The sequence below is a fragment of the Falco naumanni genome, chromosome 1, assembly GCF_017639655.2.
Source record: "Falco naumanni isolate bFalNau1 chromosome 1, bFalNau1.pat, whole genome shotgun sequence".
In the NCBI taxonomy this organism is placed as follows: Eukaryota; Metazoa; Chordata; class Aves; order Falconiformes; family Falconidae; genus Falco; species Falco naumanni.
In genome coordinates, this window is record NC_054054.1 from 92,791,262 (window position 1) to 92,812,524 (window position 21,263).

Below are 21,263 nucleotides of genomic sequence, written 5' to 3' on the forward strand. Positions count from 1 at the left end.
GGTGGTTGTGGATGTGAGGTGGTTTTTTCATGGTGTATGTCAGACTGCTCCACAGAAAGCCATGTGATCCTCATGTCACTTGTCAAGTATCTGACCCATAGTGATTGAAGGACCTCAGTGACCAGTGCCGTCACTTGACACAGGGGGTTCCCTATCACCATTAATGTGTCTTCTGCTGTGGCAGTACTTAAAGTTGGCTCCAGACATCAGGGATCTTTCTCACTGCTGAAACAGTGATCTTTCCTTGGCTAGACAAAAGCTACCAGGAGGTGGGGATTGATGCATCTTCTTTCTGCTTTTACTCTGGTTAGCCAGAGTTGAAAGCCAGGCTGGAAACAGCTGACGGAGTGGAGATAATGCTGAAACTGAACACCCCTAGATGTTCAGTCGGCCTCCTTCTCCAGGTAGCTGAGTAATGCATTGCAATCCTAATGCTAATACCACAGCTGTCCTTACTCGGCCCAAGGCAGACAGACCACTGACTGTCCCTGAGCCTGCAGCAGTGTCTGGCAGTTTTCATGGCTTGATGCCTATTTCACAAAACTTGCAGAACATGAGAGTTCTCCATTTTATCCTTGCTTTCAGTCCTGTGTTCTCATTTTTGCACCTGTGGCCTAATAAGCCAGTTTGTTCACATGCCAGAGCAAACCAGAAATCTTCCTTCTGCCCAGATTTTGTAATGGTATTTGCTCTCACGCCTGCACATCCACAGGAGGCCTGCGTTCTTCACAGAACAGCTACAGCTCAGGACCTGCCTTGACCTGAAAGCTGTGCCCTGGCACTGCTAGACTGTGTGGCTTCCATACTCCTTCAGCCCACTGACTCCTGCCTGCACCAAAACCCTTGTCGTGTTGTTGCGTCGTGCACGTAGGAGAAAGTCAAACCTGTCTGTGATTATGGATACTCCAGCAAATTAGTCTTTCTCCTATACACATGATGCCACAAGGCTTAGGGGCATGCCAGCTCGCTTGGTGCATGCTGGAAGATGCAAAGTCCCACAATGAAAGTGCAGTAAACTCTCTTGTGTTACCATATAGTAAGAGTAGTGTGCACACGGACACCACGAAGTAAAGCCACAGCTTAGTTGGTTGCACGATGTCTTGATCTTGTAGCCATGGCCAGAGACTCACTGTCTCAGTTCACACTGGCTTCTAATCAGCTATTTTACGGTAATGACTTTTAGTCATTTTCATTTCAGGCTTGGTTAGAAATAAAGTAATTTGTGATGAACTGCCACAGTAAGCGTCTGATTTTTCTTTCCCACAAACTTGTGGTTACCATCAGATTCTAAGAAAAGTCTTTCAACTGCAGATTGGAATCATATAAGCCACTTACACATATCCTTTTATTTATTAGCAATTCTGCTTGGCTAGCTAAAGGTAAAAAAACCTTTTTCTTGTGTTTCAGTCGCATTTCTAGTTAATACTCATTAACTGACTTAATGTATGTTACACATCATCAACCTGATTCACTACTGACATAAAACAGAAGCGATTCGTTAGTAACGGTCTCTTGCCAATTGGTGAACTAAATTACGTTTGAACAATTTTCTTCAAAGATTCTCCTCCTCCCCCCATGCATCATTTGGCAAGTCCCCTGAATGCTTGCTTACAGTAATTATGTGCGTGCAGTGAAAGGAGACTGTTACCTCTTACACCAAAATAAATGAATATGTGATCTTTGTGCTAATGTAGTAGTGACTAATACAAAGAATCAGACATCCTCCCTTTGATCTACCCCTAAGATACGAACAGCAATTAAAGATTACAAGCTGCTTTAAAAAGGAGAATATCGGGAACATTCTGTAAGGAGAAAGTGAATGCTTCACAGGGTTTTTCAGAAAATCAGCGAAGAAGGGGAACCCTTTCCCGTTTATTGTGACCACAGGCTTTTTAATAGATGTAACGTGGATATCCTTAACCTGCCGAGCCACAAACAGGTTGGCGGTGCTTCTAAAAATTCTTCCTTGTTTCTGGGATAGTGTTTAACAAGAAGAGTAGTATCTCTGTTTCAAACTGAAAGTCAAACTGAAGTCAAACGGAAAATGCATTGTCTCAACCACATCCTTAAATACACTGTCCTCAACAAGAAAATAACCCCAGCCCCTGGTACTGCTCGGTAACCTTACGGACAGGTGTCGACATTCGTTTTTCACCTGAAAACAGGATTCTTTCGGGATTTCCATTGCCACGTGTGATCTAGGAAATCATCTGATCTGACTGCTGCTGCTTTCAGTTTTGGAAGGGCAGCAGGGAGAAGAAATGAAACACTACACAGGAGCAGGAGAAATTGAGATCATTTCACACTTAAAACAGGAGAGTTAGAGTTTTGCCATTGATTTCAGTGGAGCGTGGAGGGATCTCTATCTGTGGTGGTGATACAAAAATCATACTGTAACACTGTCCAAATGAGCTAAGCGATCATTTTTTTCCTCCAGTGGATTTCTGAAACAATATCAGTGAAATACCTTGCATATACCTTGCTATAAATGTGATTAGAAATCAGCTAGTATTTTCACGAGCATAATTCCAATCATAAATCTTTACCTGAAGAGCTGTTCCACGAGATTACCATCTCGGGATTTCGGCTGGAACTTTAATTCTGCATTCTTCCTCTTGAGTCAGCAGGTAAAGTATGTGGTTGTGGCCTGCTGCAGTGAAGTGCCTGCATTTGTCATGCCACAGGGTTGCCATTCTTGGGGGCCAAGGTCCTTGTGCCAAAAGCATAATGTCACCCTACTGGAATCCCACCCACGTGTGTCGCTGGGAAGAATCTTTTTTGTTAATGGATGAGTAAAATTTCATCAGGCTTTTGTTGTCATCACGAGGTAAGTAAGAGGGATTTGCATCTGAGCTGGCACATTTTCCATGACCAGTTTCCAAGGCTAATTTAAGTCAGGCTAGCACGTATATCTTTCCTTTAAGCAGAGGCTGAGATTCCGAAGCCTCACAGGAGTTTTCCATAGGAAATGCCACCCTGGGTATCTGTGTGCCAGACGTGCCTGTACAGCGTTTCCCAGAGCATCAATGACCTACTGTTCTAATGCAGAATCGTTTGGCTGCCTTGTGACATCTTCTAAATACCTTGCTGTGGAGTTTGTCGTTTATATGCTAGAAAAATAGGAATTAAGAAGGAGTTAAGACACTTTAGCCGTGATCAGTGGGCTCAACACAGTGATGGTGTGGTCCAGTTGTAAAGAAATAATACAGCTGTCCCCATTTACGTTGCCTTTGTTTTGGAAGGGCTAAGGGTTCCCTGTGCATGCCTCTTGATGTTTTCTTGTCTGATTAGCTCGTGATTTAGCTCTGCATTGAGCACCTTTTTAAGGAGGGGATCTTTGTTATGGAACAGGTTCAAGGCCTGTTGCTGCTGTTTACAGGAAAGCACCCAAGACCTGCTGTGGAGGACTTTGAGAAAGTGGGAGAAGGGGGATGTGGTAGGCAAATATAAGGTACCGGTTTCTTTTACAAGCATGGCATGATATATTCTGTTCCTATTACTTGTATTTCTTTACAGGACGTGCAGTGAGGGGATGTTTATTCTGATGAAAGTCTAGGCTTGATAACAGGAAACCAAGCGCTTTGTGCAGTAGATTGACCTTGAATTACACACAGACCTTTTTTCAGTAACAGAGGGTAAGACTGTCTAAAACACAGGAAAATGGTGTCTCTAGAAAACAAAGTGGCATTTTGAGTTGGCTAGAATCTACCCAAGCCTTTGCCAGCCTCAGAACAGTGAATGTCAGCCCGAGCAGGTGGTACAGATGCAGCCGTGGCTCAGGGACTTGTCAGGAGAGCCCGGGGGACAGTTGCTTTTTGTCCCTGAAGGCTTTTTCTTCGAAGTTCAGTCTAACCAGTAAACTGAACCTGCATGTCCCTGTGAGTGAGGCAGAGCACTGGGATGCGGGAGACCTCTCTGTGTACCGCAGTGGGGGCATTCAGTGGTATGCTGAAGGACTCCCCCCTTTCCACTCGTCACCCACTGTAGAGAGCGCTGGCCTTTGGGGACAAGAGCCACATTTCAGGAGCCCTTGCAGGAGCTGCTATTACAGGACTTTGATCTTGTCGAATGTTTCTAGATGCTTCCACAGCATTAATAAAACAGCATCGTGGGATGCAGTTCAATTAATAACCAGTATTTCCAGAGTGAAGGAGCTCTACTTGCATAGAAATAAAGGGTTTTTTCTCTCTGCTGTTCCACCCTGGCATCTGAGACCTTTGATGAGCTCTGCTCACATGTCTCCAGCTGTCCTCTGCTACAGCTCTTCAGCACCTCATCCCCCTATTACTAATGACTTTATCTTGTTCAGTGGAGGCAATTACTTGCCACTGATTGTTCCTTCTAGGCCATAAAAGCAGGCATCAGCAGGGCTTCAGTGATTCCTAGCTGTGTCCCTTAAGCAGAGAGCTGGGAAAGGACAGCACAGGTAACTTATGACTTCTGCATTATCTGTTTGTTCCTCTAGAAGCGTAGATCAGCTACTTATTTGTTGGCTAGTTTTCAGCCAGAACCTTTCCCTGGTCTGGCTCACCTCGTGGCCAGCGGGCTGCTGATGGTGCGAGGGTAATGGTGAAAACAAGCTCAGGGGCTGTGGACAGGGACAGGGACCTCTTGTATTGGCACCAACCTCCATGTGGGCCAACTTCAAGAGTAGCAGGAAACTGTAGCACAGCAGATGGCAAAACTCCCCCGAAACAATCTTGGTGTTATTCCATGGTAAAGAGATTCTGAATCAGGGCAGACTTCAGATGCGTGGAAGATATTGGTAAGCATGACATCTAGACAAAGCGTAGTTGCCTGTACACAACCAAATATTTCCTCTGGCTTGCGGTTGTTTGGCCGTTACCTGGTTTCCCCGCCGATGCAGTGGAATTACACTGAAGTAAAAAAAAGAATTGAGCCAGTTGCCTGACAGCATTTATTTTTTATTTTTAAAATGCGGCACAGAGAGATTAACCTGAAGCTTTGAGGCAGGAATATCCAGAAAAAGCCTCAAACACTCTCAGCGTTTCTGTACGTTTGGATAAGGCCACATGGGCTCTTCCAAAGATGTTTGCTGCTTGCGTAACATTTGGGGAAGCTTTGTGTGCTTAAAAGCTTTTAGTGACTTGGAAAGTGGACCCACAGTCAGTCCTCAATGTTTCTGCGAAAGAGGTCCAAGTGCGAGCAAGGATTTGACATGGATGTGTCGATTTTTTGCTTTAAAAGAGTCATCAGTTTGCAAGTAAACTTGCCATGTCGGTGCAGTTTTGGAGGGCCATTACCTACTTATTTTCAGAAATTATTTAGCCGATTGGCTGGCCAGCTTCCTTTTTCCCAGGCTGTTTGAGAGAATGTAAGAGCTGAGCTACTTGGCTACAAGAGATTTTCTTCTCTGAAATTGGCAGCTGCTCATTCCGGAAGAGAATCAGCATATTTGGCCACTGATTGCAAAGGAAAAGGGAAAACCATTATTTTTTCATTTCACTCATTTAACTATCCAGTGGGAGACATTGACTGTATTTGGGTGACCCTCATTACTAAGGCATTGCTAAGGCTTCCCTCCTCTGCCCTTCACTTTAAAGTAGAAAATAAAAATATTCAGTTCTCAAAAATGCATATATTCTCCTTGGCTGGATTAGGAGCAAGCCAGTGCCAAGTATCTAATTGTATCAGGCCTTACACAGCAGTATATTCAACGTCACTGCTTCATGAGTCAGGATTTTCTGTCTGAAAAAGATCACGTCAAGAAGCCTGGGACAAAAATTCCCTATAGCCCAGCAACAGAGCTTACTGTGTAAGAAGCTCTGTTAGGAAAGAGATGTGGAAGTCAGATATTTCTGCCTGGGCATCCTTCCACGTTGAACAAAGAAGTACTCAGTAACGGTCAGTGAGGCTTCTCATGACTCAAGTGCTTTGATAATTGCTCCTGGAGCACAGTGTGTGAAACTCCACAAACCTGCGGCCGTGCCGGTGGGAAGGCGAAGGGTGGGTTTGCTGATGTCAGGATGCCTTTGAAGTCACTCCACGAGCGCCTTGCCGCTTGGGCTTCTCGAGCTGAGGAAACTGTGCTGGACTGAAGCGTTGTGGCTCTTGTTCAGACTTGCTGTGATCTCACAGTAGCGTGCCGAGAGCTCCTTGTTGTTACGTCACGAGGGCTTTGCTTGTGTCATAGTCAGGCCCACACACATCACCGAGGCAGGAAATGCTGCCTGTGGGCAGGCTTGGGTTTTTTCAATGTCTTGCCATTGGTATTTCCTCCGCTTTCCAACACTTAATTTCATTAATCCATCAGCACTTACTTCATCTGCGGATCACAAGATTCTTTGCAAAGGAGGTTGCGCATCTTTATTCCTGCTATAAAGAGGGAGAAGTTTAAATTCAAGCTGGAAGTGACTCTCCTGAGGTCACGCAACTGCCAGGAGTGATGTTGCAGAGATCTGTTTTTCAAGATGCTGTCATCAGATGCTTATTTGGAGTTTCTGATACTGCATAGACTTCTGTTAAGAATTTCCTTTGTTAATCTGGAATATTACTAGAGAACCTTGTGAGACAGGGCTTTGAGAAACAGTTTTTGCTAAATTCAGCTCTTCACTGCATGCCATCTCACTTTTACCTGGGGTCTGCACCTTAGTTCTGGTGAAATTTCATGTTTGAGGGAGGCATCTAAGAGAGGTCCCTGCAGAGGAATGTTTCACTGAAGCTGAAACCCTATTCTGATTGTGTATTCACCCTAATTTGGGGTATCTGAGGGGTCTAGCTGGAGGCAAACAGCCCTGAAGTCCGTATTTGGTCAATGAAGAGAGATCAGCTCTTCCCCAGGATGATTCAGAGCAGAGATGGAGTCCTCTTCTGAATCACTCTGAAGGAAGTCTTTCATCTCTCTTTCTCTGTTATCTATAGAGGGACATTTCCCCTCTAATGTTGGTCTTTGAATGAGCTGGTGTGAGTACCCATCCACATCCCGCTGGTCTTGACTAGCAAAGCCAGCGGACTTGCTCCTGTGCCCTTGTATGGGATGATGAGAAGTTGTGCACAGGCAGATTATTTTGCATCTATGCACCGAGGAGGCTTTGCACCTTCCTCTGGAACATCTGGTGTGAGTTACTGCTAGAGGCAGAGACTGGCTGGCTGGGCTTTAGGTCTGATCCAGCCATTCCTGTCTTCCTTTGATCTAAAATAAGGTTTAGCCATCATTTACTGGTGCAGGAAGGATGAGAATTTTGCCGACTTCAGTATTTCTGCAGTCTTTTGAGAAACCAAGAGGCACTTTCTTTGGGTTTGGTGATCCCCATAAATCTTGCAGTGTGTACAGCGTTCCCGGGAGGTGTGTATGCCCACCCCGCGCCTGTCCGTCCCCCTGCGAGCACAGCCTGCCTTGGGCAGGCTCACTGGGTAGATGCCAGGCTGGGAAGAGGTGGGCAAGAAGATGGTTTGGTGTAGGACAGCAGAGCAAAGATGGAATGAAAACTGTATGGGAATCATTCAGGGATCTGAGCTTTGGGTCGTCTTCAGGTGGTTTTGGTGATGTTCCCCCCTCCTCAGAAACTCGGGTTTCTGCTGAAAAAAACTGACTCAGGGAGAATTTGTGGGAGGACAGTCCCATGGGGCACGTCCTGCACTTGGGGGACAGGTTTCTGAGCTTTATGTACTGACATTTTCTGAAGAAGACAGCAGGCAAAGGAGGGTGATAAAGATCCCCTGGGTCCAACCTTCTGCTTCCAGGACACAGCGAGGGCTGCACTGTCCTACTTAAGCTGAGGAAGGAGGGAAAAATGTTCTTCATTCTTGGGGGCCCACCTGCCCTTTTGCTGCTGTTCTAGCAGCCAAGGAACATACCTTTGCTGAGGGAACACATGAACAGGCAGCTCTTTGCAAGGAACTAAACCCATCTGCGTGGGCCGGGAGGAAGAGGGAGGCCAGCCACAACAGCTGCCCCTCTGGGAGACAGGAGGTTACAAAGAAGCCTTGATGCCTTCTGAGTAAGAGCAAATTCTTAAGCAAAGTGAGGGTGCAGATTTCTCCTTGCTGGGAGCGAGGCAAGTCTGTTCTTGGTGGGAAGTTCCTTCTCAGAGACTCACCTGGGGAAGAAGAAGGGGAATATGGAAATCACTGGGCTGCGTGGGACTGCGGGGCCACAGCCTGCTCCATTGATGGGGCAGAGCGGGTCCAGCCCTGTGGCAGGCAGTGGTGGAGTGGCTTCCCTGGTGTGTCAGGAGCGAGGTGGCTCTGTACCTTTGGGCCTTTGGGCTAGACATTTTACCTGGGTATATAATGCACAAACAGCTTTGCAAAGAGGGAGGAGGACCTTGGATTCCCCTTGGCCAAGCTGCTCTTCTTCCCAGAGCTCTCCCATCTACAGTCAAAGAGGAGAAGCTTCCCATCCTTTTCCTGGTGCAGCACGCTGCTGGGAGGGTGCCATCATGGACCCAGGCACTTGGCTGCGCTGAGGCTGGGCAGCACCGAACAGCCACCTCTGCTCTTTTCTCCAAAAGCAACCGCAGTTCAGGGCAGAGACATGCCCAGACTCCGGGGAACGGCTGTGTTTGACACAGTGCCTCCCTCTTGCCCTGCTCCTCAGGGTTGCCACTTGCTCCATGTTGGCGTGCTTCATGCTTAGACCAAAATCCTGGGTCTAGACCAGGCCCTGGGTCACCTGTGCCAGCACCAGCTCGTGCGCAGCTCGGGATGTCTCCCAGCACATTGCACTGAGGGCTGCGGGCTGACCCCGCGGGGCTGGCCTTGCATCTGGCGGCCACACGTCCCAGCGTGGATGGTAGGGCACTACCAGCCAACATTTCGGGCTGGGATGGAGCATCTGCCACCTGCCCGTGCGTGGCAGCCTGTCCCTCCCTGCCAGCTGCCCATGGCACCCCGAGGAAGTGGCTTTGCAATTCAGAGCAGCGGAAGTGGCTGCCGGCACATCGAACCGCTCCTGGCAGCGGCGCGGGCCACTGCCAGCCCCGGGTGGCCACGTTTCCTTCCCCTCCAGCTCCCGGGAAAGGAAGCCACAGCGCCTTTGCCCTCCGACACTGCCCCAGCAATGTGCTCATCAGCAAAAAGGCTTTGGGTGCTGCAGGGGCACCCCTGCTGCCGCGCTGCCTTTGGGACCCATCCCGAAGGCACTTGGCAGAAATTGCCCCGGAAGGGGTGAATAGCAGGCTCGGGAGAGGGAGGGGATTTCGGAGGTAAAAGTGGGAAGAATCCAGCCAGCCGGCTGGGTGCACATGGGGCTGGGGAGGGCTGGGTGGGGAGAGTTATTACCTCAGGTTATTTTTTGGAGGAATTTAGATATTTCTAGGGAACTGCCCTGCCTGTGTTTTCTGCCCAGCTGGCTCCCTCCTCCCCTGTGGTTATGAAAAGATGTTTTTCAGCCAAAAATTACTTGGTTCCCCAACCCCTCTCTGCGAGCCTTGTGACACTGCCTTTAGCGGAGGCAAAGTGGTGATCGGTGTTCAGTGCTTTCCCACAGTAGGCTGGACACCGCTGTAAGGAAGCCAAAAAAACCTGGCTCCAGAAGGGATTTAGACCAACAAACCCATTCTGCTGCCTGAATTCAACCCCTCACCCTGGATGTCTCTGAGCAGCTCTCGCCTCCATCCGCTCTCAACTAAACCAGTTGCACATCCCGGCTGGGAGGTTGAGGTTGGGAGAAAGTCCATGGAAGTGGGGACCAATTTTTGGAGATGCTGCAGCGAGCGGCTCCTCTGGCAGAGTGAGCTGCCTGCTCTGCATCCCTGTCCTGCCTCTTCCTGGGGCTCTTCAACAGGCAGCAAATCCAGTGCATTCCCAGCCTGGCCATAGGAAAAACTCCCCTTCAACGTCTCTTGCTGTGGTCAGAGCCCAGAGTTTCTTGTCCCACCCTCTGCTGACAGATAACAGATCGCTCTGCCCTGCTCCGCCGCAGCCCCTGCAACTCCCACCCCACCTTTCCCAGGCTCAGCAAGCACTGGGCTTTTCCATCCTTTCTGGCAGGCTGTGTTCCCTGGACCAGCTGGGTCAGGACTTTCTTGAAGCGTTCAAATTCTCCCGTGACCTGGCAGCTGGGGGAAGAGGGGTTCCTGTGCCCCGCCAGCTGCTGCCACAGTTGCTGCCAGACCACGCTCATCCCTGCTCCAAAACCTGCCTGCGCTAGCCCTGCTTCCCACTGCTCTCCTATCCTCCAGCCCCATTTTTGGTGGTCCCCATCCAGCTCAGCCCCTAAACCTGTGCCAACACCCTTCCATCCCCGCTGGCTTCACCAGTAACCCAACCTGCACCCAGCAGTTACCCGTGGCTAGATGCTGCCGGCCACGTGCCCGCTGGGACAACAGCAGCAGCTCTCCTCCCGGCTCGCTCCGGGCGTTTGCAGCACAGCGCTTGCATGCAGGCAGCTGGAGGAAATCAGAGGAGCTGGTTAGAGAAAATCTGGGCAAAGGCAAGGGAAAAAAAAAAAAAAATCCTGGGACCTGGCAGGATCCTGTGCAAGTTTCCATGAGAAATCCAGCATGGCCATCGCCAGCCCACGTCTGTGCTGGAGCCCTCCCAGGCCTCTCCCGGGGTCGGCAGCGCTGCCAATGCCCACCCAACTTATAGCAGAGTCCTGGCCGAGCCTGGTCCTGTGCCTGTGGCTCCGGTGGCTCCGCAAGCCCCTTCTCCCACTGCCACTGCTGCCGCCAGTTCCCAGACACCCAGGAACGCCAATTGCCTCTTGTTGCTCCCGTGACATACTTATTGCTATCAGTATAGTCTTTAATTTCCTTTGTTTCAGAATATCTGACGGTGCAATTAAGAAGGCCTGAAGGGAAGCGTGTGTGCTCGGTCATCAGCCCTGCGGTTACTGTCTGTCTGGAAGCAGCGCTGGAGCCGGGCTCGGGGAACAGCTGCCAGGCTTCCAGGCTTGTTTCCATTTTCTAAGAGGTTAGCTGAAAGCCCCATGCGAAAAGACACCCATACACACCCAGAAACCCTGCCACACACACGGAGCCACACGCACACATACGGAAACACACACATAAACACAGATGCGGGCCGACATGGGGAGATGTAAACAGACCTGTGTGAGAAACCAGAAAACGGGAATGTGGGACAGGACCTGCCGCGATCTTTGCTTTTAGCAGGTCCCACACGGCGATGCCGCCGGTTCGGGGTGGGGAGCGCGGAGCCTGTTGCACTTCGCACCTCTGAGTTGTGAAGTGCAGCTTGTTCTACCCCAGCTCTGGGGCGATGGGGCAGGTCCCTCCCGCCGCTCGTCCGAGACCTTTTGGGGGAAGAGTCCGGTCACAGTAGCTGCGAAGAGGCACAGCTGGGGCTTGTTTCCTCCCGGGCTTGGCTGCGAGGCGAGCATGCGAGGATGCATGCAGGGATGCACCCAGGGTCAGAGCTGTGCAGCTCTCCCCACCAGCGCCAGGAGCCAGACTGGTCCCCTCCACCGAGGCACGCTTGAAAGGGGTGAAGAAAGCTTTGATATTAATCACAGCAGGGTTAAAAAAGGAGAGAGCCTTTCACTTTGTCCCCAGGGGATGGTAAAACCTAGTCCTTGAGGGGCTGCAGCTCCTGGTGCCCTGGGGACCGGTGGTGCCAGGGTGATGAGCACCAGGGAGAGCCAGCACTGCCCCACACGAGGCAGCCGTACAGCAGCACTGAGGTGGGTGTTTGGCAGCACTGAGGTGGGATGACCGCAGTTTCCGCACGGAAAGCCCCATCCCGGTGCCCGGCAGGCATCTCACCACAGATGCCAAGAGGAGATGGACTTCGCCCACCCAGCGCTGCCTTCCCTGCCCCACAGCCATGTGCAGAGCTCGTGTGGGGAATGCCAGGCCAGGAAATAAGCAAGCAGAAATCTTTCTAGGAGCTGACATGAGTCAGGCATGTTGTTCCGGGCAGGTTTGTGCCTTGCGGCACCCAGCTGCAGAGGAGGAGAATCTCCGGTGGCTGGTGAAGGCTGGGTTCATGCTGCAGCTTCCCTGCTGCTGTGGAGGCTCGTTTGGGGCTTGTTCCTCTCCGACTCCTGTCTTCACAAGACGTGTAGGAACCTCCTATCTCTGGAGCCTCGGGCCTTTAGTCCGATGTGGTTGGCAGCCGCAGGCGCGCACACGCTCGCCCGGTGGGATTGCACGCACACCTTGTTTTCTTAGGAAATGAGACTCAAAGAACCAGTCGCTGGGGAGAGGAGAGCGTGACCTGTGCTGGGTAGCACTATCGATGCGCTTCATTTTGTTGCAATAAATTAACATGTCAACTGTTCTGGCCCTAAAAAGTTTCCCAGGTGGAAGCTAAAGGCACGGAAGATGCTTGGCATCCTCGTGGCGAGCTTAGCACCCAGGTGAGGGAGGTGGAGCCGGGTTCGGTGGGGACAGCAAGGCACCCGTCAGGGCTCAGTCACTGACCTGCTGCTGCTGTGGGCTGGGGGTCCCCAGCGGGGGGGTCCTGCTGGGATTGGGTGCCACACGGTGGAGGCAGTGAGCAGGGTGCTGTCGGTTCTATAGGGTCAGGCATCCCCCAGTCTTAACTGGGAGCATCTCCCTCTCTCCCCGCCGTGCTGTTGGGCTGGAGGTGCTGCTGCTCCCTGGGGTCGGGGAGCTCAGGGAGAGCAAAGAGCAGGTGGCCACTTCAGAGATGGGCAAATTTGGTCTCTGTCACAGCTGTCCTCTTCTGCCACCTCCCTTTAATGTCAAAAGAAATCTCTGCTTTCTATTTTCTCTGTTTCTCTGGGAATCTCTGCTATTTCTTTTGCTAATTTTCTGAATTTGTCTCGGTGGGAAAAATTATGGCGGAGGCTCATATTCCTACAGAGTCACGCTGACGGGCAGACAAAGATGCCACAAGTCGCTTTGCTCTCTGATGTCAGGGACCACAAGCTGTGGTAGCGGGAGGGACACAGAGGCTTCAGTGGCGTGTGCCCCCTCGGCCATGCTGTGCTGCCCTGGCTCCAGGGACCCCGGAGAGCTGCCATGGCTCCTGCTTGTCCCAGGGGTGGTCCTTCCCCACCATTTCCACCATCCTGGTGGGTCTCTCCCAGTGGGGCTTGGTTCCCAACTCTTCACCCTTGCCAGGTTCTCTGCCTCTTCCCCAGGTGCCCTCCTTTTCTCTGGGGAAGATCTTCATCTCAAGCCCTGATTTTTGCCCTCCCCAGCCAGGGGCTGTGTAGATTCAGGCCACCTGTAATGCCTTTGTGAAGCAGATGCACCTCAAACAGCTTCAGCCCCACAGGTCCTGCTTCATTTTGGGCTTTGGGCTCAGACTCTGCAAGGGAGATCCAACGTTGTATGAGACCCGGAGCAGAGTGGGGATGGAAGAGCTGGGGTGTTTGCTCCCTTTCAGACAGCGCTGGCTGGGTACACTGCATGCTACGCGTTATCGCTGTCTGATCAGAGTGCTGAGCACTTTATCGAGGCTCTTCCATCGGTGGTGAGGGCACCCAGGGCTGCGGAAGCTTCCCTGTGTTCTGTTTGAGGGCGATAGCTGGGTGGAGATAACCCCCACCATCAGATACCTGGGTCCGGCCCACACACATCACTCCTGGCAAAAGACAAGGCAGCACATCCCATCCTTGATGGAGAGTGATGAAGAAGCATCCCCTAAGCCTTGTGCAAGGTGTAGGGGGTGTCCCCAGCCAGCCCCAAATTGGGGTGCAGCAAGGAGAGGCTTCTCCTGCAGCTCCATCAGGGCTGGATTTGACCCCTCTCCAAGTTCATTCACTGCGAGACTAAACACTTGCTTAGCAAAGCTGCAGACAAGGGTCTCGGGGGACCACTGGGGATGTGTCATCCAGCTCCTGAGCCAGTGCTGAGCTCCAGCGGTGTCACACAGCGAGTGGCTCTGCCGGGGGGTCCGGATCCGGCCCCTGCCCTCCCCCTGGCTCTTGTTGGCCCGTGCCAAGTCCCCTGCCGGGCATGGAGGCGGCTCTCAGAGCTGTGTCCTGCGACAGAGGTTGCGTTCATCTCGCCTCCAGCCCATTGTCTTGTTTATTTGTTACGGTTGGTCTCCAATTAGGAGTTTGAGCCGTTTGGGACAAGGGCTGTTTCTTCCCATGCAAACGTGCGGTTCCCGCGCCGCTGAGCTGTGATGTGGCTGGGGACCCACAGGAGCATCTGCTATTGCAGCAACAGTACCCGGGGACGAATGCGTTTCAGATGGGCTCGGCTCTTCTTTCCGTGCTCGGGCCGGTGGCCAGGCTGAGACGGTGAGGGAGAGCTGCCGGCCGGCCCTTTGGATGCAGCGTTCCCCTCCTCGGGGACCCGCTGGGACCCAGCTTGGGATCTGGAGCGTGCTGGGGAGATTGTTACTGGCCAAATGCATCTCCTGAATATTGAGCCTTGGGGCGACCTCCCGGATGGGGAAGGGGCTCTGCCATGGGCACCAAGGGGTCCGACCCCAGCCCAGGTAGACAGTGGAAGGTGGGATGCTGCAGCTGGGATCTTTCAGGGATTGGCACAACCACCATCTCTGGCTTTGCCCATGGTGGGATGCTTGTGCTGGCTAAGCCCTGGGGGTGCAGCACAGGGCACCCACCGCCCGCCCCGTGGGGGATGCATAGCTGTGCCCAGCACCGCACCTGCAGCCCGTGGACAGCAAGTCCGGTCTGGCCAGTGGCCCCGGGGCAGCAGCGTGGACCCGTCCGGCCGGGTTGCACGCGGCGTCAGTTAGCACATGATTCACGCCGCGGGGCCAAGGTCTGAGGTCAGTTAGTCACACCCAGGCAGCGGGACTGACTTCACCGCGGGCAGGAGCAGCTCCTCACGTACCGCGCTCCCCGAAGGCAGCACTGACCCACCGCTCAGGGCCGCCCGCCGATGGTCAGACCGCTCCGTTATCGGGGTGCAGGCATCGCTCCCATCACAACGAATGGCTCCCCGGAGCTCGCCCTGGCTCTCACCCTGGCCAAAATAGTTTCTCCGGTCCTGGCGCCAAAGGGGAACCGCTAACGGGGTCCTGCTGGTCCCACCGGGGAAGCCACAGCGCCAGTTCCCCCCCGGTGCTCCCTGTTCGGCTCACGGGGCTGGCCCATGTCCGCTGACCGGCTGGGTGGGATCGACCGCTGGCTGAGGTCATCAAAAGCCCTTTCTGTCTCCCCCGAGCCTGGGATGTCCGCTGAGCATGGGGCAACGCGTCCTGGCTCGCAGGAGCCAGGGCGATGGCACGAGCCACGGGCCACCTCTAGCCCCAACCCCAAAACCCCAAGGGAGGGTGGAGGAGGGGGGTTTTGGGGATATTAGGGTCTCATCCACGGTTCAGCGGGAGCCGCATTTCCAGGGAAGGAAGAGTTAATCCCCCACCCGCCGCTAATGAGCCTTAACTGGGAATGACCCGACACAGGGGAGAAGTGAACCCATTGTCCTCGCCTGCTTTTGACTGTCTTCCAGGGAGACTCATGAAACGAAGAGCCGGGCGTGAGTTCCCAATTTATGTCAGGAGGCTCTGATTTATTCTATTTATTTATTTTTGCCATCTGGTTGAGGAGGGACGTTGAACGCAAGCGTGAGAAATCCAGATGTGCACAGCTCCTTGCTGCTGTGCTTGCTGTGCAGGACCTTGTCCCCAGCCCAGCTCCCGGCCCCGCTGAGCTTGACCCAAGCTCCCGGCCACTGCCACCCCTCAGGTGCCGGGGGCCAGGTTGGTGGCACCCTGGGCACCTGCCACATCCCTGACGGGGATGAGGTGTGGATATTTACAGCAGATAGGCTCAGCCTGGATGTCCAGCCCTGGATTTCCAACATATGAGATGTTGGCCCAGTAACAATAGCCATAGGGACACTCCGGTGTCCCCAGCCACAGGGACACGGTGACCCTGGCGGATGTCACGGTGCTGGCATGTGCTGCAGAATCTGGCCCCGTTGCATGATGCTCGTCCCAAACCGATAGTGCTCTCCCCTCCCAGGCTGTCGCTGTGCCCTGCCCCATCCCTGTGTTTTGAGGGGGTTGTATTGGTTTGGGGACATCTTATCTCATGGAGCAGGTGAGAAAATGGACCCTGCAAAAGGGCTGTGATCCCGGGCACCTCCAGGGCGGTGGCACAGGGAACACCCAGCGTCCCTTCCCTAGTGGCAGGATGGGATGATGGAAGAAAGCTACACCATGCCTGGGGACCCACCACGCCATCCAGGAATGTCCCCAAGTGCCTCCACCATGGGGTGGGGAAGCCGGTGCCATTTTGGGGCTCACCCCCCTACCATGTCCCCAAGGGACAGCAGGGCTGGGCTGGGGCTGGGCACCGCTCCCCCTGCCGTCACTGCTGCTGTGGCATGAGGCTACCGGCAATGGTGCCATTCTGGGGGCAAACGTGTGCTGAAAGCTCCCGTAGGAGCCAGGGTACATGACGGGTCAGTGCAACCCGGTGGGGCAGAGAAAGCTGGGGTTTTGGGGGGCACTTTTGCATTTTTGCAATGATTTTTCAGTTGGGGCTCCTCCGAGACACAGAGATGATCACACAGGATCTTAGCTCATCCGCTTGCTGTCTCATGCCTGGGAGGTTTGGCTGGAGGCCCGAGGGCTCCGGAGGAGGAGGAGGAGGAGGAGGAGGAAAATTTCATCATCCAGCTCCAACGTCTCCTGTATAATCAGCCTCTTGTTAACCGATACAGCCCCATGCGAGACGCTCGTGGAGGACTGAGGCACTGGTGGAGCCTTAGGTGGTCTTGGCCCTGGCAAAGCTTTGCTGAGCCTCTCCCAGAGCTGCCTGGGAAGCGGCTGTGATTTTATCTGCCCCCCCCCCCCCCCCCCCCCCCCCCCGCCCCCAACCCCAGCCCCACCACAACCACTCGCTTGCCTTCCTCTGCCTCTTCCCAGCCGGCTTCGTGTTTCCCTGTGCCGCCAGGCAGCTGGAGTGTGGCTCCCCACACCGTGATGCTCCCCACACCGTGATGGTCCCCACACTGTGGTGATCCCTGCACCATGATGCTCCCCGCGTCACGATGGTCCCCATGCAACGATGGTCCCTGTGTCATGATGCTCCCTGCGCTGTGGTGCTCCCTGCACCCTCCTGGCACTTCTGAGCAGCCAGAGAGCGTCAATTTAAGCATCCCCTGGGGAAAATGCCTTCACGGTCAGCCATCCCACAGGAGATGGGAAGGGAAGAAGGAGCAAGGAAACAGGGGATGGTGTCCCCCAGCCCACAGGGATGCTTGAGAGGTTTTTGAGGCAGCCCCAAATGTGTTTCAGGGGAGAAGCAGAGATGTTTGAGGACGAGCACGAAGGGAACCCAGCAAAGAGAAGCCGAATACAGTCTGTTTCTGTTGGTTTAATTAAAAAAAAGGGGGGGAAAGAAGTATAAAAAAATAAATATTAAATAGAACTCTCTCTCTATATATATATTACCACAAATCTTATTATTAATTATTATTAATAATTATTATTAATAACATTATTAAAAGTCAGGTCAGAGCATTCAGTGCGTGCTGGGCTTTCCACCGAGGCAATAAATAACCCTCACAGCCCGCTCTGGTGCCAGGAGCGAGCCAGCGCCTCCTGCTATGAGCCTGGGGCCCATCCCCAAGTCCCCACGTCCCTGCGTCCCCACGCCAGGGCCGCATTCAGCCATGCAAAGCGTAGCCCTTGGCCACTAATACATTCAGAGCCATTCCCATGGGAAAAGCACTTTTCCAAAGGGGAGGGACGGATGCCCCACTGTGCCTGCACGGGGGGATGATGGTCCCTGGTGGGGCAGCCACCAGCTCTGTCCCCAGCAGATGGCCTTATCCAAGGTGGTGGGACCCAGCCCCAACCACCATGGCCACCCCAGTACCCTCAGTTCGGCTCCTTGTGGGGGAGCCAAGCCTCAAAATGTGCAGGGGGAGCGTGTCCCTGTGCCCCATGCCCCACCCGGCCGTAGCATCCCGGCGTCCTTCATCGCGATCCTTTTCCCAGGGAAGCAGAGGCTTTCGGACGATGCTCAAGGATGTCCGTCACATTGCTCTCCATGATGGAGACCGGCCATGGGGGACAGAGTCCAGCCCCACCACCAGCCCCTCGCAGCACCCGCAGCTCCCCACACCCCATGGGAGCACAGGGACAGCCGAGGCACATCCCGGGACCAGCCCGTGCCCCGGCATCACCTCAGGGATGTGCCACCTTGTCCTGCTGGATGCTGGCCCCGGTTCTGCTCTACCCAGGACACACTGGGCGGCAACGTTCACCCCACAAGGGCAGACAGGGCCAGCGCAGGGTCCGGGTTAATAAATAGGAAGGTGGGAGTTCAGGAGGCAGCCGTGGGGGGGACGGCTGGTGAGGGGGAGGCGGAGGAGCCGGGGTAGGCGCTCATGGGGGGCTGAGATGAGGTAGGAGGATGCGAGCTGCCTGGGCGATGACCTGCACGTACTTCCTGAGCACCTGGCAGCCCTGCTGCTTCTTCTTGAAGGCGCTCTTGCCCTTGGAGCTCTCCCCGTAGCTGACGTCCACCTGGAAGATGTTGTAGTTCTTGCAGAGGAGGCAGGTGAGGTTGGAGATGAGGCCCCGGGTGGTCTTGGTGGTGTTGTGGAGCCGGTCAAGGAGTTCCTTGGCTGTGGGGTTGAGCTCCTCCTGGTCGCGTGTGATGTTCCCCAGTGAGGCGTTGAGGAACGCGAAGAGCTTGTACATGGCCACCATAACCTCCTTCCTCTCACTCGTCCGGTTGACACGGAAAGCAGGGAAGAAGATGCTGCTGGGGTTGCAGAGCTTTTCGGTCTCACTGCTGAACGGCTCTCCCTGGCACTTCAGCTGGGAGGAGAGGCAAGCGTCACTCCCACGTCCCCTGTCCCCCTGCCGCCGTCCCCAGCCACCTTCTGCCGCTCTCCCCGTGGCATCCCCAGCCCTCCCTCTTCATGCACTTGATGGAGCAAACACCCCTGGAGGTGCTGGCTGTCCCTGAGTGCCACTTACATAGAGGCTGAAGAGGTCCTGGGCGGTGGCATTGAGCAGCGCGACCTGCCTGCGGGTCTGCTCCTGGACATTGGAGCGGCACAAGCCGTGACCGGGACAGCCGGGGCCGGTGACCAGCAGCGCCCGACCAGCCACCGGCCGCCGCTGCAGCAGGAGCAGGGCCACGAAGGGCACAACGCCTGTGCGGGGAGAGAGGTGAGCGTCACGGTGGGGACCCAGACGGCGCTGGTCCGTGGGGACCGTGCCGCTGCTGGTGCCCCCATGATGCAGAGCATCCCCCAGGGGTGCCCCCCACCCTGCTCGGCTAGGGGTCCAGTTCCACCGGCAGCCCCCGGGTCCCCCGCTTCGCCGTGCCGAGGGTCCCATCCGCTGCTGTCCCCCTCACCTGCCTGCCGGCAGGCGCTCCCCCGCCTCCCTTGCCGGCGGGGCACCCCGCGGCATTCCCACATTTCGCAACTGGCCCGGTGACGACCTGTCGGGTTTAATCAAATATGCAAAGCGCTTTCCCCTCCGTTATCCTTGGCCGGGTGCTGGGAGCAAGGCCCCACCCCGGCCCCGGCTGACTCAGCGGGGGCGCCCGCAAGGAAACCTGCCTTTGGCATCCCCCCGCCTCTGGCCCCGCCGCCTGCCTCAGTTTCCCTGTCTGCACGGTGGGCGCAGCACCGAGGAACCCCGGGGAGAGACACGGCAGCTGCCAGAGACGCCGGCCAGGAAAATGCCTGGATGCGGAACAAGGGGACCCTTGAGCCACCGGCAGCTGGGTCACCCCGGCGTCTCCCTCCTGCTGGCAGGGTGAGAGCAGGGTGCTCCAACCCCCCATCCCTGAGGACCCCCCCAGACCAGCATGCCGTGTCGGGAAGGCCACAGTGCCTCTGGAGCTGCGCTCTGCATCCTGGGGGCAGGGGACCCCAGGGGTCCCCGCCGCCGGCTGCCCTGGGAGCCCGCTGGCAGCACCCCGGCAGGGTGGGAGCCCTGTGCAATGCCGCGGGGGGGCTGCCAGGCAAAGCCCCCAGGCCAGGACATGCGCCCACACTTGTCAGCGCTTCTGACACGCCGCCGTGCCGGGTAACCCAAGCTTTGCTTTATTTACCCTGCCCAGGTGGGAAAGGACTTACCTGGGCGTGTTGCAATCCCTGACCCGCTGCCGCTCCCCTCCTGCGCAGTACGGGGGGGACCCTTCCTCCCCGCGCCCCTGGGGCCCTGGGTGCTCCCATGGGATGCAGATGCCCTGACCCCTACCCCACCCCAAGCCCCTCTTGCTGCTGACCCCCCGCCCCGGCCACCACCTTCTGCCCATTTCACAGCTGGGCAGAGCGAGGCTCAGCACCCACATGTGCCAGGGGCTGCATGGGTGGGGGGTCCCGGGGGGGTGCTGCTCCATAGGACCCCGCAGCACTGTCCGCTCCCTCCAGCCCCCCTTCCTGCACTTGGCAGCCTCCTCATCCCTCCAGTGCTCCCAACCCAGTGGCAGCTCGCAGCATTAAAAGACCCAGAAGAAGAAAAAGCCGGGGGGGGGGGGGGAATATTAAAAAAAGCCAAAAAAGCCCAAAAAATTAACCACCCCTCCCGCTTTTTTTTTTTTTTTTTTTTTTTTTGGAAACATTTCCAGTTATATAAGTGTCCAGATGTTGGTTGCACCGCGCCAGCGCCGCGCTTGACTCCCTGCTGCCAATTCCCAGAGATGCTCATCCCATGGGGAATGCAGCGCGGCGGGAGCCCTCGCTCCAGCTCTGGCGGCGGCAGCGAACCGGGACCCGCCTGTGCCCGAGCATCACCAGGAAAACGGGGGGGGTGGGTGGGGAGGAGGAAAAAAAGGGGGAGAAAGGGAAATAATTTCCCCAAAGTTGATTTTTTTTTTTTTTTACCTGCCGGCACGAACTTCATTGTGAGCCGCGTCCCGGGAGCAACTTAATAGAGATTGGTGTTGGCAGAGGAAGTTTTCAGAAATTCATGTTCATACTGGGGGACTTCTCGGGGTTTATATACCGGTCCGGCAGCCAGCCTGTGTTGTAAGAAAGGGGAGGAGGGGGGGGGGACGTGGGGGGAGCAGCACCACTATCGTTAGTTCTATTGAAACTGGAAATCAGGAAGTTGAGGGCTTTGGAAATCCTGAATGATTCTTAGAAATAAACTTCTGATAAGTTGATGTCACCGGGATTGTGGGTTTTGTGTTTTTTTCACATACAGGGTCGGGGAGGTGCTGGGGAAGTGGGTGGGAAAGGAAGGGGGGCAATATGCATTAAAGGCCCCCCCCCCAGGGAGGCGAGCGGCTGCACGTGGGGTTTGGGGGCATCGCGGGGGGCGGCGGGTGACGGCGGTGGCGTCGAGGCGCGATGGCAAGCGCACGGCACCGTGACTCATGGAGCCACAAGCACTTTCACCCCCGGGTCCCCTTCCCCGGGCTGGGGCTTCCCCACTGGCTGCTGGAGTAGTCAATAAAATAAGGGTGG

General features: G+C 54.8%; 1 protein-coding gene across 1 annotated transcript; it reads right to left on the bottom strand.

Annotated features, from left to right (window-relative positions):
- Positions 1-17,296: 17,296 nt before the first annotated feature.
- On the bottom strand, positions 17,297-20,362 carry LIF (LIF interleukin 6 family cytokine). Its single transcript, XM_040582412.1, has 3 exons — positions 19,199-20,362; positions 18,814-18,992; positions 17,297-18,651 (listed from the first exon to the last, which is right to left on the bottom strand). The coding sequence occupies exons 1-3, from the start codon at positions 19,260-19,262 to the stop codon at positions 18,214-18,216; spliced, it is 681 nt and encodes a 226-aa protein (XP_040438346.1). The 5' UTR covers positions 19,263-20,362; the 3' UTR covers positions 17,297-18,213.
- Positions 20,363-21,263: the final 901 nt, after the last annotated feature.